The sequence below is a fragment of the Schistocerca serialis genome, chromosome 4 (genome assembly GCF_023864345.2).
Source record: "Schistocerca serialis cubense isolate TAMUIC-IGC-003099 chromosome 4, iqSchSeri2.2, whole genome shotgun sequence".
In the NCBI taxonomy this organism is placed as follows: Eukaryota; Metazoa; Arthropoda; class Insecta; order Orthoptera; family Acrididae; genus Schistocerca; species Schistocerca serialis.
In genome coordinates this window covers 220749640-220765435 of record NC_064641.1, presented here as the reverse complement: position 1 = coordinate 220765435, position 15796 = coordinate 220749640, and the positions used below count along the sequence as shown (strand labels likewise).

Here is a 15796-nt window from a genome sequence, read left to right as displayed (position 1 = left end):
TTACTGCAGCAGAACAATTGTTGCAGAGTGAAACAAAACCTATGCTGTGGCTATGACAGTCTCTGCAAATTCTAATTTCTCCGTAAGGTTAGGTTCAACAGCTGTAAAGTATTTTATAAAATACATTTTAACCATCAGCTGTTCATTTGTCCCATTAGTCATCTACTGATTTCAGTTAATAACCACCATCCAGGATGTAGAGTACAAAAGATTATTTAAAAGCATTCCTTATTCCTTTGAAGCTGTACAGTACCGAAATTATCCAGTGAAATTGTACAAACACTTGACATAATATGTCTCAGAATCCTTACAGTCATATCTCATCTCAAATAGTCAGACATCACAAGGAAAAAGAAAAATTCTTCGTCTCTGGATTGCTAGTCATGCTATGTAGGTAGGAAAGCTTCTGTTGGGTTTTGAATATTGCAGCAAGGAACTGGAAGAGTTGAAGCTGTGAGGGCATGTCATAAGCTGTGCACAGAGAATTCATTTAGTACAAGCATTGCCTGTGAAAGGTAAAAGCCAAGGTCCTAGTCCACTGTAGTTGTAACTTTGCCATCAGCCAGGTTACACTGGAGATTGAAAAATCCATTCTAGATCTTTTGGACGAGTTAGAATGTTGGAGGCATGCTAGATCATTTCACTCAAGAAACCAGTAACACCCATTCACTATGATTAAGGAAGAACAGAAAGAAATTCTGCTATCAGTTAATAAGAATATAATGGAAAGCTTTCCTACAGGTTAAGCCTGTAATGCTAACAATAATGGGTCCTGTAAAGAGATAGTTATAGGTCTGGCATCTTTTGAATGAGTGTCTGGGTTGAAACATATCTTGTAAGAGAGGGCTTACTTTATTTTTTTATCATTTTATGAAGAAAAAAAATTAATCTGTAAGAGATTTATGTTCCAACATGTGCATGTACGTAACACAAATTAGAGAACAGATGTTAGACAGTACATACAATACACATTAAATAAACTCTAGTTCCATTCATTTTTCTGAGAAACAAAAGAAAATGTAGGAAGCGTCAGTTTCTCTTTGTGCTGTTCACTACTGTTTTCACTGTCAAATGATTACAAGGTTCCTGTTTTACTGTCTGCATATTTTCTATTTTACTGAAAAACAATAATCCGTATATTTACAGTTAATGGTATCTGCATTTAATGTAGAAACTTTTCTCAGCAACTTATTGACTTTATGCTGATGATTTTGTGTGTTTGACACAGATGTCTCATGGAGTTGTACAGTCACTGCTTGTAAGTGGAATGAGCAGTTGCTCACTGCATCTAGTCCTTTAGATATTGCATTCTCAGTAAGTCGGACCTGCAAACGTAGTTCACAAGGTTCGAATCACTATGCTTTACCACTTTTGAAGTGGAGTTCAAGATAGTATTTTCACTGTCAACAGACCTTCAATCAGCAATGAGGTACAATAGGTACCAGACCCTGATACATCAGTACATTATGATACCTAATGGTGAAGAATGTTAATGAATGTGATTCAGTACTACAGAAAACCTTATTACATCTTTATGTGCGAAATATCGTTATCCACATCATGCTGCTGCCCTTGTACCATGTCTTTTACAAGGTAAAACTTTTAACAGAATTTAAATATTTCTCTTACTTTTTTATCTGCCAGTAAGGAAACACACATTTCAGGAGACTTTTGGCATGATATTGTTTATTACAGAGAGATGCTATGATCAAAAGGGTAAACAGTGCAGAACATTAAACAATATAAATAAGAACTTTGTGTGTCAAGGAGAGAAGAAAAAGAAACATTGAAAACATTTATCTTTCTGCTACATACCTCATATATAAAATACTTATCAGCACTCAATGACATAGGCTCACCCTCATTGAGTGGTTCTCCTTTGATCAGCTCTTTAATTAGTTTCTTCTTTGGGCTGTCTAAGCCAAACATTTTGAAGTCTTCATCAAAACGATTTGCTAGTTCATCAAATATTTCAAGTGTGCTAGTTTCATGCTGAAACAGAATTGGGTTTTATCTATTATAAAATGTCTAAAAATTTGTGACAGGAAAACAATGGTTTTGCTTTCATCACAAAAAAATGGCAGCTGACAGTCATATTTTTATTTATTTGATAAACCAAAAACTGAACAAATAAAAATTACTGCCAGCACCAACAGAAGATTTTGTATCAAAAATTAAAAAGATTGCTACTTACCATAAAGATGACATGTTAAGTCACAGATAGGCACAATTACATGACACTTACACAAAGCTTTCCCTGAAGCCTTCACCAGAAAAAGAGAAACACACACACCATTCATACACACAAGCAAGCACATAGCTCACGCAGACATGACCGCCAACTCCGGCAGCTCGGGGGAGAACGTAACTATCACATGGGATGGAAACAGCAATCAAGAGGGGGTGGGGAAGGGATAGTTAGGTATAAGTGGGGGGAGTGTGGGGGGGGGGGGGGGATGCTTTCTGCTGGAGTTTGCAGGGACTAGAATGCCAACTGGTGCAGCATCAGGTGGTTGTGGATCAGGGAGATGGGAAAAACAGATCAAAAAAGGAGAGGGGCTGGGAAAGATTGGTAGTGCATTGGCAGAGGGTGACAAAGAGGGTGGGAGATGAGAATGGGGAGGATATAATAGGACAGAGGGGGTGGAAACTGTCGAGTGGAGCGTGTAGGACAGTATGTTACTGTAGGTTGAGTTTGGGACAATATGAGAGCTGAGAAAGTGTTGTAAGGATAACTCCCAACTGTACAATTAAGAAAAGTTAGTGGTGGAGGGGGGGGGGGGGGGAGGCATTCAGATGGCTCAGGTAGTGAAGCAGCCATTTAAATCAAGCATGCAACGTTCAGCTGCATGTAGTGCCATGGTGTAATCTAATTTGCTTTGGCCACAGTTTGGCAGTAGTCTTTCATGCTGGTGGACGGCTGGTTGGTAGTCATACCAACATAAAAATCTGTGCAGTGTTCTCAGCTGCAGTGATTGCAGCTGCTTTCACAGGTGGCCGATCCCTGATATGGAAGGATAAACCAGTGACAGGACTGGAACAGGAAGTGCTGGATGGGTGGATTGAGCAGGTCTTGCAGTTGGGTCTTCCACAGAGTTACAATCCTTACAATCCTTGTGGCAAGTGGTTGGGGTTGGGATTGGGAGTGGCATAGGGATCGACTAAGATGCTTCCGAGGTTGCAATGCAACACTACTTTAGGATGGGTGGGAAGGATCTTGGATAGGATGTCCCTCATCTCGGCATGATGGAAGGTCATCAGAGCCCTGGTTCAGTTGTTCAACTCCTGGGTGGTGTTGTGTGATGAAGGGGCACTCCTTTGTGGCTGGTTCTTGGAGGTGATGGGTGGATTGTGGGTGTGAGGGGAAATAGTATGGGAGATCTGTTTGCAGACTAGATCTGGGGAATAGTGCCTGTCAGGTTGAAACCCAATCCCACATCCTATGTCTCATATGCTGCCTGAACCATATCCCCAAATGGCCTAAACATAAAAATTCTTCTCTCTGGATCCCATCCCGCCTTTCACAACAACCTTCACCTTTTTAGATTCTGCCAGTCCCTGCCCTAACAAAACTGGTACTGCAAAAACAAATCTCCATAGCACAGGCATCCCAGGACCACCTCTGTTCCCTCCACAAGATATTACCACTGCGCAATCCCTGCTTCACACATTACATATTTGAAATTGAATCCCTTGCTCTCCAGTACCTGGAGGAGCATTCCTGACACCACCTTCATAAGTTATCCAACTCGCTTACATCCCACTGGTGCCCTGCGGTACCACTATCCAAGCCCTGTCCCCTGTCCTGCCCTAACAAAACTGGTACTGCAAAAACAAATCTCCATAGCACAGGCATCCCGGGACCACCTCTGTTCCCTCCACAAGATATTACCACTGTGCAATCCCTGCTTCACACATTACATATTTGAAATTGAATCCCTTGCTCTCCAGTACCTGGAGGAGCATTCCTGACACCACCTTCATAAGTTATCCAACTTGCTTACATCCCACTGGTGCCCTGCAGTACCACTATCCAACCCCTGTCCCACCCACAGTGATCTTCCTTGTCCAACTCTCATAGCACTTAAATGCTGCCTAGCTGACCTTCACTTGCCACATCCTCCAAAGCTCCCTACCAGCACTCCACCAAATCCAGAGCCAAAACATTCCCATAATACTGTTGTCAATCCTTCCATCAAAACCCTCAGCTCCACAGAAGTTTCAGTCCTATCCAAAGACCTCACCTTTATCCCTATACCCAAATTTAAACATGCTGAACTTGTCAAAGATATACTATCCCTCTCCTGGTCCTGCAATGTAAGCACTTTCCTGCTGCCAATTATTTCAACCAAAACCAACCTAATTCCAACATTAAATCTTGCCTCTCCAGTTCATAGCCCTATCCAACTGTGATCTCCCACCCCCTTCCAGCAATTCCTTACTTCTGACTTTGCTTCACTATCCTTCCCTATGTCCCTTTCTCAGAACACAAACCTTTCAGCAGAAGAAAGAATAGCCATACAGAACCTTAAAACAAATCCTGATCTAATCACCCTACCTGCAAACAAAGTTCCACCACTGTTGTTATGTATCGCAATGACTACCTGGCAGAAGGCCTCTGCTAATCATCTGACTCCTCCACCTGTAAACTCTTGCAGAGTGATCACATCCCAGAAAGCCAACACAATCTCCAATCCCTGCTTAAAGCCATAGGCCCTTCCCAGAACCTCTCACATGATCCCATTTCCCTCCTCAAACCTATGACACCCTGCCCCAAAATCCACAAATCCAAAAATCCTGGATGATCCATTGTGGCTGGTTATTGTGCCCCAACTGAAAGAATTTTTGTCCTCTATGACCAACACTTCCAACCAGCTGCCCATAATCTAGCCTCCCATGTCGAAGATAGCACTTCCTTCACTGACTCCACCATCCACAGCCCTTTGCCTCTTGGATCCTACCCATCACTGTTGATACCATCCCCTACGCACAAACATCTCCCATGCCCTCCAAGTCTTTCATGTCAGCATGACTGAATAAAATCTTCTCGGTTTTCAAGCTGCGCCAATTTGAATAAAATTTTCGATCTTTTGATGGCTAGCTTTGCCATCATTGTCAGGAGTAAAACTACTGACTGCCAGGGCAGGCACTATTTCCTGCTTATATAGCTACAATTACAGCCCCTGGCACCAATCAAAGAGGGCCAAAACAATGTGTGTGCAGAAGGTGAGTTGGGCAGCTCACAGCAGCTCCGGCCTGCCGCGGGACTGAGTGACGTCGGATGGTATGAGAAGCTGGCGTCATGTTTGAAACTTCCACTCCCGCCTCCCTACAAGTGTTAAGCATCCATTGTTGCTTCCTTTTGACATCCAAAGCCTGCCCCCATGCCCTATTCAGTGTGTAACCCCACTCTCTGTTGAAACTGTTGTTGTTCATTCTAATCTCGGCCACTTCTTTTATAATGGAGACCCAATATGTTGACGCATGAGCTAAGACTGGCATGTTCTCAAACTGTATTTTATGTTCATTTTTGAGGCTGTGAACAGCTACAGTTGACTTTTCAAGTTCGCTTTGCTTGATATGTCTCTTATGCTCAGTACAATGCTCTGCAACTGTGTGAATTGTCTGGCCTATATAAATGCTGCCACACTCTCAAGGAACACTGTACACATGAAGAGCTATCTCGTCTTTAACAGAGTGCATCCTGTATCTTGAGGGTGGGCTGGAACATTGGTCTCAATCCATGTCTCCGCAGTACATATCCTAACTTGTTGCTCATTGCCCCACAGTATTGCGGGAAAGCCGTCAGCTTGGCTTCTTCTGCTGATTCACAAAGCATCCTTCTTTGATGACACCCGAAAGCATTTGCAATGTCTCTTTTGCTGTAGCCATTCTCCCTGAATACGTGCCCAAGTGCTGCAATTCAGACTGCAGGTGGCAGTCATCAGAAATAACTTTAGCTCTGTGTAGTAATGTGTTCAGGACCGTTTTCTTGTGTACAGGGTGGTGAAAGCTACTGGCGTTCAAATATCAATCAGTGTGTGTCAGTTTCCTATACACTGAATGACCAAGCCAGCCTCCTGCCTTCCACTCAACTAAAACATCTGAGAATGGTAGCTTGCCATCCTTCTCCATCTCGATGGTAAATTTAATGTTGGGTAGGACACCATTCACAAGATCCTTGAACTGCTGCAATTTTTTTTTACCATCAGGCCATATCAGGGAGGTATCATTGACATACTAAGGAAGCACGACAGACAACACCACAAAGTTCAGAGCCTTCTCCTGAAAGTGCTCCATGAAGAAATTTGTGACTGCAGGAAACAATGGTGAGACCATGCTGTGCCATCCATCATGTCATAATATTTGTTATGGTACACGAAGTACGTTGTCAGAACATGACAGAACAACTTTGCAATTCCAGGTGGAAACCTTGGGGCCAAAAGATCCAGCGTGTCTTGTACTGGCACCACGTACAGACTAACCATTATGTCATTTTGACCTATTTTCATTTTCCTTGAGCATTTCAACAAATGGTTGCAAGTTCACAACTTGGTGTTCACAATGATCCTGTTTTGGCGCTAATAATCCTGCAATATGTTTTGCCAGTCTCTAGATGGGTGAGCTGATTGCACTAACAGTGGGCCGAAGAGGAACATGGTCCTTATGTATCTTTGGCAGTCCATAAAGCCTGGGAGGTCTGGCAGCATGAGACAGTAATTTGTTCACCAATTCATCTGGTAAACCGTATTCCTTTAATAATTTCTCTGTCTTCTTGACTACGGCCTGTCTCTGATCATGACTAAGCTTCCGGTATGCGTCATCATGTAATAAGTGTAGCATCTTCAGGCCTTCAGTGTTCAGAACCACAATGCATTTCCTTCGTCAGATGGCAAGACAACCAAGTCCTAGTTCTCATGCAATAAGCATAAGTCACATTGGTCCTCCTGACTAATATTTGATTCTGGTGGCTCAGCTTTTGAAAATATATGGCTGGTGGTTAGTCTGACATCCTCAGCTGCATCATGCAGAGATGCCAAATGCACTGCTCTATTGCACTAATCATCTGCAAAATTGGCAGACATGGTGGGACTGTCACATAGCCATTGTTCAATCTTTGTTTGGAGAGATTAACAATTGTTCTGTTGACCTTATCATTATCCATGTCAGTTCCTCCACAAGTTAAGCAGTCAGACTTGTGACATTGCTTAGACATTGTCTTGCATAAACTAGCATGCTGTTGTGCTGCAGTGGCCACATCCACCCATTCCCAGTCAAATGGCAACAAAGTTGATGACAATCGAACAGGTTTCTGGCATTGAGATCAAGCTCATATCTTGTCTGCCATATCCACTGTCTCACAATGGCATGAATTGTCCTCTTCAAAATTCTGTACATTGCAGCAAAGCAAGGAATTACTTCCTTGTCCCAGTAGCATTGCAAAAATGCTAAATAATTCAGCAGATGTGATTTCTTTTTGTGCAGTTTTTCCAGCAGTCTCCCACTTGCTTGCCAACAAAGGAAATACCACCGCTGTTCTGAACACTGAAGGCTACCACCTGGAGGTGCTACATTTATTAGAAGATGATGCATACCAGAAGTTTAGTTGTGATCTGACACAGGCTATAGTTAGGAAGACAGGGAATTTATTAAAGGAATCTGGTTTACCAGATGAAGTAGTGAACAAATTAGTGCCTCACACCATCAGACCGCCCAGGCTTTATGGACTGCCTAAGATACATAAGGAACATGTTCCTCTTCGGCCCACTGTTAGTGCAATCAGCTCGCCCATCTAGAGACTGGCAAAACATATTGCAGGATTATTAGTGCCAAAATTGGATCATTGTGAACACCAAGTTGTGAACTTGCAGCCATTTGTTGAAACGCTCAAGGAAAATGAAAATAGATCAAAATGACATAATGGTTAGTCTGTACGTGGTGCCACTTTATATGAGGGTGCCAGTACAAGACACGCTGGATCTTTTGGCCCAAAGGTTTCCACATGGAATTGCAAAGTTGTTCTGTCATGTTCTAACGACAACGTACTTCTTGTACCATGACAAATATTATGAAATGACGGATGGCACAGCAATGGTCTCACCATTGTTTCCTGCAGTCACAAATTTCTTCATGGAGCACTTTCAGGAGCAGGCTCTGAAATCTGTGGTGTTGTGTCTGTCTTGCTTCCTTAGTATGTCAATGATACCTTCCTGATATGGCCTGATGGTAAAAATAAACTGCAGCAGTTCAGGGATCTTGTGAATGGTGTCCTACCCAACATTAAATTTACCATCGAGATGCAGAAGGATGGCAAGCTACCGTTCTTCGACGTTTTAGTTGAGCAGAAGGCAGGAGGCTGGCTTGGTCATTCAGTGTATAGGGAACTAACACACACTGATCGATATTTGAACGCCGGTAGCTTTCACCACCCTGTACACAAGAAAACGGTCCTGAACACATTACCACACAGAGCTAAAGTTACTTCTGATGATTACCACCAGCAATCTGAATTGCAGCACTTGGGCACGTATTCAGGGAGAATGGCTACAGCAAAAGAGACATTGCAAATGCTTTCGGGTGTCATCAAAGAAGGATGCTTTGTGAATCAGCAGAAGAAGCCAAACTGACGGCTTTCCCGCAATACTGTGGGGCAATGAGCAGCAAGTTAGGACATGTACTGCGGAGACAAGGATTGAGACCAGTGTTCTGGCCCACCCTCAGGATACAGGATGCACTCTGTTAAAGACGAGATAGCTCTTCATGTGTACAGTGTTCCTTGAGAGTGTGGCAGCATCTATATAGGCCACACAATTCACACAGTTGCAGAGCATAGTACTGAGCGTCAGACACACATCAAGCACGGGGAGCTTGAAAAGTCGACCGTAGCTGAGCATAGCCTCAAAAATGAACATAAAATACAGTTTGAAAACATGCCAGTCTCGGCTCATATGTCAACATACTGGGTCTCCATTATAAAAGGAGTGGCTGAGATTAGAATGAACAGCAAGAATTTCAACAGAGACCAGGGTTACTCACTGAGTAAGGCATGGGTGCATGCTGTTGATGTCAAAAGAAAGCTACAACGGATGGTTAATACTTGTAGGGAGGCGGGAGTGGCAGTTTCAAAGGTGGCACCTGCCCCTCATGCCGCCTGATGTTACTCAGTCCTTAGGTGGGCCATAGCTGCTAAGAGCTGCCCAACTCACCTTCTGGGTATGCATTGTTTTGGCCCGCTCTGGTGCCAGGGGCCATAATTGTAGTTATATAAGCAGGAAATAGTGCCAGCCCCAGCAGTCAATAGTGTTAGTATTGACAACGATGGCGGAGCTAGCCATCGAAAGCTCAAAAATTTTATTCGAACTGACGTGGCTTGAAAGCCGAGAAGATTTTATTCATCCTTCATGTCCATGATCTTACCGCTATTGAACACTACCTCTACCAACTTCCTTCAGACTCCAGTCCCACTACCTCATCCCTCATACATCATTCTAACTTTATCCTAACCTACTACTATTCCTCCTTTGAAGGGACGTTATACAAACAAATCCACCGTACATCCATGGGCAGCCACATGGCACTCTCCTACGCCAACATGTTTATGCGGCATCTAAAGGAGACCTATGTAACTTCCCAAAACACCAAACCCCTAGTCTGGTTCAGGTTCATTGATGATATCTGCATGATCTGGACTCATGGCCAAGACACCTTCACTTCATTCCTTCACAACCTCAATGTCTCTCCCATCTGCTTCAGCAGGTCCTCCTCAACCCAGCTGGCCACCTTTCTAGAAGTTGACATTTTCCTCTCTGATGGCTCCATTTGCACCTCTGTCCACATTAAACCCACCAACCACCAAAAGTACCTGCATTTTGACAGCTTTCATCCCTTTCACACCAAAAAATTGGTCCCACGTAGCCTGGACACCAAGGGACAGCATATCTGCAGTGACAAAAACTCCCATGCCCAGTATGCTGAGGGTCTCACCAAGGTCTTTACATACAGGCACTACACTCCCCCCCCCCCCCTCCCCCTGCCCCCCATCCAGTCCACTAACGGATCTCCTGGGCCATTTCCCCTCACACCCCTAGTCTTCCCACAGCCTCCATTAACCAGCCACAAAGGAGTGTCCCCTTCATCGCATAGTACCACCCTAGACTGGAACAGCTGAACCACATCCTTCGCCAGGGCTCTGATTACCTACCATCATGCCCTGAAATGACCCACAGCCTACCCAAGATAGTTCTCACCTCTCCTGAAGTGGTGCTCCATTGCCCACTCAACCTCCACAACATCATAGTTCTTCCCTATGCCACTCCCAGTCCCAACCCAAGTCTGTAGTGGCTGCACTTCAGTTTCTCTTTCAGTGTAGTGCAGTGCAAAGTAAGAGTTTTGTTGTGTGCATGCGAGTATCAGTATCGTTATTGTGCAGCTGTCAATCAGATTTCTGGGTCAGCCACCTGAGACGCTAGTATCAGTGGTGAATATTCCGAGCCATTAGAGAACTTTAGGATTTTTATGTGTGTTCTTGTGTTGCTCTTATCTTAGCAACGAGAGACAATTTTTAGTTCAGATACATTTTGTGTGTACAAAGATTGCGTACCGCCAAGCCATGCGCTTGCTATTTATTTGTAGATAATTCCTTAGGCAAATGCAATAAAGAGACAGTTCAGATATGCAATAATATGTCATTTCATACATCTACAGGCTAGACAATGAACTGGTCAATGATGACTCTAGCAGTATGACCACAAGCCATTTTACATTCACATTACTCATTCGCATGTAAATATGGCTACACACTGATCATCTACAATTTTTTTAGTATTGTTGTGAGGTAATAATTCCTACCCACCACTATTTCATATTACAATAACAGACATTCTTCTATAGAATAGAAGGAGTTGCCAAAGAGAAACTTTTTTCATTTGTTTTCAAATTTTATTTTGCTGTCTGTCAGACATTTTATATCACTGGGTAAGTGATCAAAAAATTTGGCAGCAGCATTGTGCACCTCTTTTTGTGCTCAATATAACCTTAAAGTGGAGAAATGAAGGTCGTATTTTCTTATGATATAGTGATTGTGCACATCATTGTTCCTTTTGAATTGCAGCAGGTTATTTACAACAAACTTCATGATGGGCTAAATATATTGTGAGGCAGTAGTCAAAATACCAAGCACCTCAAGCAGATGTCGACAAGATGACTGTGTGTGAGAACCACATATTATTCTTAAAGCACATTTCTGAGCAATGGACACTTTCTTTCTTAAAGTTGATTTATCCCAGAACATTATTTCACATGACATTACTAAATGAAAATTTGCAAAATATATCAACTTCCTGATTTGTGTATCTCTCAGAGGTTTACAATGATTTGAGATGCAAATGTGGCTGAACTAAGTTGTTTTAGGAGTTCCAAAATGTATTTTTCCAATTTAAATTCTCATTAATATGGATACCTATATTTTTGTGGCGTTTCCACCCTAGTTGTTATTTCCTTACTATGTGTTACACTTATCATTGATGTGTTAACTCTACAAACACAGAACTGAAAATGTTGTCTTTTTTTGAGACTGAGATTGAGGCCATTCACAGACAACCATTCAGTAACACTTCAATCTTTATCATTTCTTCTGTTGCTATATGTATGTTTGGATGGATTACAATACTAGTGTCATGTGCAAAAATAACTAATTCTGCTTGTTTTATGTTAGGTAGAAAGTTGTTTACATATATGAGGAACAATAGTGGATATAAGGTTGAGCTCCCCCATCAGAAGAAACTCCCATACTTACATTGGTTGAGTTATTACGTATAGCTTTCTGCTTTCTTTTAGTTAGGTATGACATTATCCACTGATCGACTAAAACACAAATTTCATAAAACCTCCGGTTATTGAGGAGAATACTGTGATTCATGCAGTCAAATGCCTAAGATAGGTTGCAAAAAATACCAATTGGTAGTCTTTTGTTATTTAGTACTCCTGAAATTTGGTGAGTGAATGTATAAATGGCATATTTAGTCGAGCAACTTTTCTGAAGTCCAGACTGTGATTTACTAAGGATGTTGTTAATTAGGTGGGATACTATTCTAGAATACATAACATTCTCAAAAATTTTGGAAAATGATGTCAGTAGTGAAATGGGTCAGTAGTTACTGACATCTCTCCTATCACCTTTTTTATAGAGGGGTTTACCAATGGCATATTTCAAACTCTCTGGAAAAATGCCCTCAGCTGGTAATTCACTACATATTCCAGAAAAGATAATGCTTATTGTATAGGAATTTCAGAAGCAGAAGTGGGAGAGGCCTCCATATGATTTTTCTCTTGAACTGTTTGTCCCCTATATTTTCTACTACATTAAAGAAATGATTATCAAACATATCTGCTATTTGTAACTGGTGGCCAGTCATTCTGTCTCATTTTATTATACTCCATGTAGTCATAAGTCTGTTGTCAGAAGCACTGATTTCTCACATAATGTGCATGTTACTTGATTTTTTTAATAACTTATCTTCATAATTGTGAATACTTTTTGTAGTGTGCAACTATGGCACGATCTTTACTTGATCTTATCAACCCATACAATTCCCTTTCCCTTTCAGAAGATACTTTAATCGCTCTACTGATCCATGGTGTCCTACATGGCTATTTAACGTCCTTTCTGATTAGCTAATGTGGAAATCTATTTTCAAAAAGATGTGAATTTATCATGGAACAGATTAAATTTTATGTAAGTATTTGGTTCATAATAAATTTTTTCCCAGATCATCTCTTGTAAACAATTTTTAAAAATGTTTCTCCTGAAACCAGTATTATTCTAATTAATTAGAACTGAGTATCTATACTCTAAGGCACTATTTCATTTATCATATCTATGGATCATGATCAGAGACAATATTTGGTACGGGTATATAGTTGTTTTCTTGTTTTGAGGTGCATCAAAGAAAGTGTTATCATTTAGGGTCCTACTGTCTTTAACCACCTATGTTAGAGAGTTAATTACTGGGATCAAATTTTAGAGTGCAAATAAGGTTTCCAGATGACTTTTCATATCAGAATCCCTTGGAAAAATCTACACTGCAATCACAACCTCTGGTTGCTGTCTGACAGAAAGCATAATAGCTCCATCCTGGATTTTCCATTGTTTGAGATAGCATAATAGGGAATCCACATTCCTCAAAACAGTTCAAAATTTCCCTGTGGGGATCTATACACAGTTACTATTAAAAGTGAACTTTTTTCAGTGTTAATTCACAAGCACATACTTCTCTGTGTGATCACTAGTAAATGTACTTGTGTCGATGTTTCTGAACTTGTATTCTGTCTCTGTGTAACAACTTGTTTCCCTATATTAGTTGTACATGAGTAAGATGTTATGGTGTGACCTTTTATATTTAGCTTCTCCAATGCTTGGTTATTTGGAGCTCAAATAGGCACAGGATGTCTGTTTTCAGAGCTCTCCAAATCTTCCAAACAGACAAGATGCTCTTCTACCCTATTGGTCAATCCTGTAATATCCTGATGAAAAAAGCTAACCTTACTTTTCTGTGCATTCTTAAGCATTTTGTGGGTTCTTGTGTTGTTTTGCCTACTTTCACAACAGGGTGCCCAAATTCCTGACTCTAACCTAAGAAAGGTATCCTCCTGTCACCACTGACACCAAGGATCTTGCTTTGGATGTCAGTGTCCCTGTACATTTTCAGCAAGGCACTCAGCTAACCTATCTTTCCCACTGTTTTTCAGGTGTAGGACATGTCTAGTATATCCCCATCTTGAAACTGTAGCAAAGGGTACTGCACTCATATGAGATTTCAGTTCAGTCAGCAGCAGCCTGCTCAGCTGTGCTAACACAGCTCACAGCAGTGTTTACCCAGGGCCAGTCATGGCACTCTAGGACCCCCAAAAAACTGACACTTTTGTGTAAAGTTTCTACTCCTTTTCCATCCAGGTCACCCCTAATGCCGTAATTTTTGTCTTTAGCCATGTTGTTTTCATTTAAGACTATTCCTTACATCCTCTGTCACTTGGATTCACAAAACTTGTCACCTGGTACCCTATTCCTAATTTGTCCAGTACAATCTGGTCTACAGCCCTGTCATTGCTACTACCAAGCAGCAAGACTAATTTCTTCCCCCATCTCTTTAGTTACCAACGTAAACTTAGTTCCTCTGCTTTAAGTCTGCTACACCCAACTGTGATCAACAGCTAAATGAGGGCTTTCCTCTTCTACTTCAGGTAAAAAGTGAAATTTACCAGATATTACAAGCTCATATGTGGTAGAAGAAGTTGGAGAGCTGTTTTCCTTCCACCCATTAGTTGTTACGTTTACTCAGTTCCAGTCATTTCCCCCTCTACAAACTATCTGGTTCAAATTTCATGTGATCTAATTCAGCCTGAGGGACATAAATCTTTGCCTCCTACTTGGCAACTGTCTTGTCTTTTATTCAAAGCCTGCAGTTCCCAGGGAGATCCTCATTGAGTTCACCATTGCATTCCCCAATACCATCATCCCAGTGGAATTTTAGCCCACAATACACACATGACTAGTAATACTGTACTCAAACTGACAATTATGGTAACTACTTCTAGATTACTTTTGATATGTACATAGGCAAAAAAAAGACAGACAAAAAATTTTCTTACCAAGTGGCAGCAGAACACACACATAAAAGAAACTTATAATTAGGCAAGCTTTCAGAGCCAGTGGCTACTACTGGAGGCACAAGGGTTGAAGGGGAAGGAAGAGAGCTGAAGGAAAAGGACTGGAGAGGTCTAGAAAAAGGAGCAGATTTTGGGAAAGTCACCCAGAACTGTGGATCAGAGGAGACTTCCCAGATGGGATGAGAAGGAAAGACTAATTGTTGGGGACTGCATCGGATGAGATTTGAAAACCTGAGAGCTTAAAGGTGGAAGACAGGGTAGTATACAAGACAGAGATTACTGCTTAAACATCGTGCATGAGTTAATAACAGTAAGAAGCTAATTGCATTGTATGTAACATAGTTGCACGGAGAGCAGCGAAAAATAGACAAATAAGACAATGAAATATGTAGAAAGCTAAAACAGGGTGGAGAAAAGAGTAGTTACTATGAAGAAATACTAAGACAGAAGAAATTAACATAAATTAAGGCAAGGTGGGTGGTGAGAACCAAGAACATGTTGTAGCTCTAGTTCCCACCTGTGGGGTTCTGAGAAACTGGTGTCTGGGGGGAGAATCCTTATGGTGCATATGGTGAAACAGGCACCAAGGTCATGATTGTCATGTTGTAGAGCATACTCTGCAACAGGATATTGTGTGTTGCCAGTATACATCCTCTGCCTATGCCCATTCATCCTAACTGATAATTTGGTGGTAGTCATGCTGATATAAAAGGGCAAACATGTTTACATAACAGCTGGTATATGACGTGTCATTTCACAAGTGGCTCTCCCTTTGATAGTAAAAGTTTTGCCAGTTACAGGACTACTATAGTTGGTTTGTAGGAGGGTACATAGGGCAAGTCTTGCATCAGGAACAGCCACAGGGATAGTACCTGAAGGGTGGGGAGAAGGGTACATACAGGAACAGTGCAGTGTTGACAAGAATATTGAAGATATTGGGAGGGTGTCAAAAGGCTATTCTAGGTGTGGTGGGCAAAATCTCAGACAGAATGGATCTCATTTCAGGGCATGATTTTAGGGAGTCATGGCCTTGTTAAAGTGTGTTGCCAGTATTAATACATTCCGGACCAGGATAATACTGAGTGACCAGTGGTGTGCCCTAAAGTGATTTTTGGAGAGATCAGCAGTATCA

At 41.6% G+C, this 15796-nt stretch overlaps 1 protein-coding gene across 6 annotated transcripts in view; it reads right to left on the bottom strand.

Annotated features, from left to right (window-relative positions):
- Positions 1 to 15796, bottom strand: part of LOC126474018 (putative mediator of RNA polymerase II transcription subunit 12) — a 951360-nt gene that overhangs the window by 72068 nt on the left and 863496 nt on the right. For all 6 annotated transcript variants that reach the window (XM_050101418.1, XM_050101421.1, XM_050101420.1 and 3 more), the window contains one exon: positions 1816 to 1992. In XM_050101418.1, coding sequence (XP_049957375.1) covers positions 1816 to 1992 — 177 coding nt within the window. The remainder of the gene's footprint in view (positions 1 to 1815; positions 1993 to 15796) is intronic.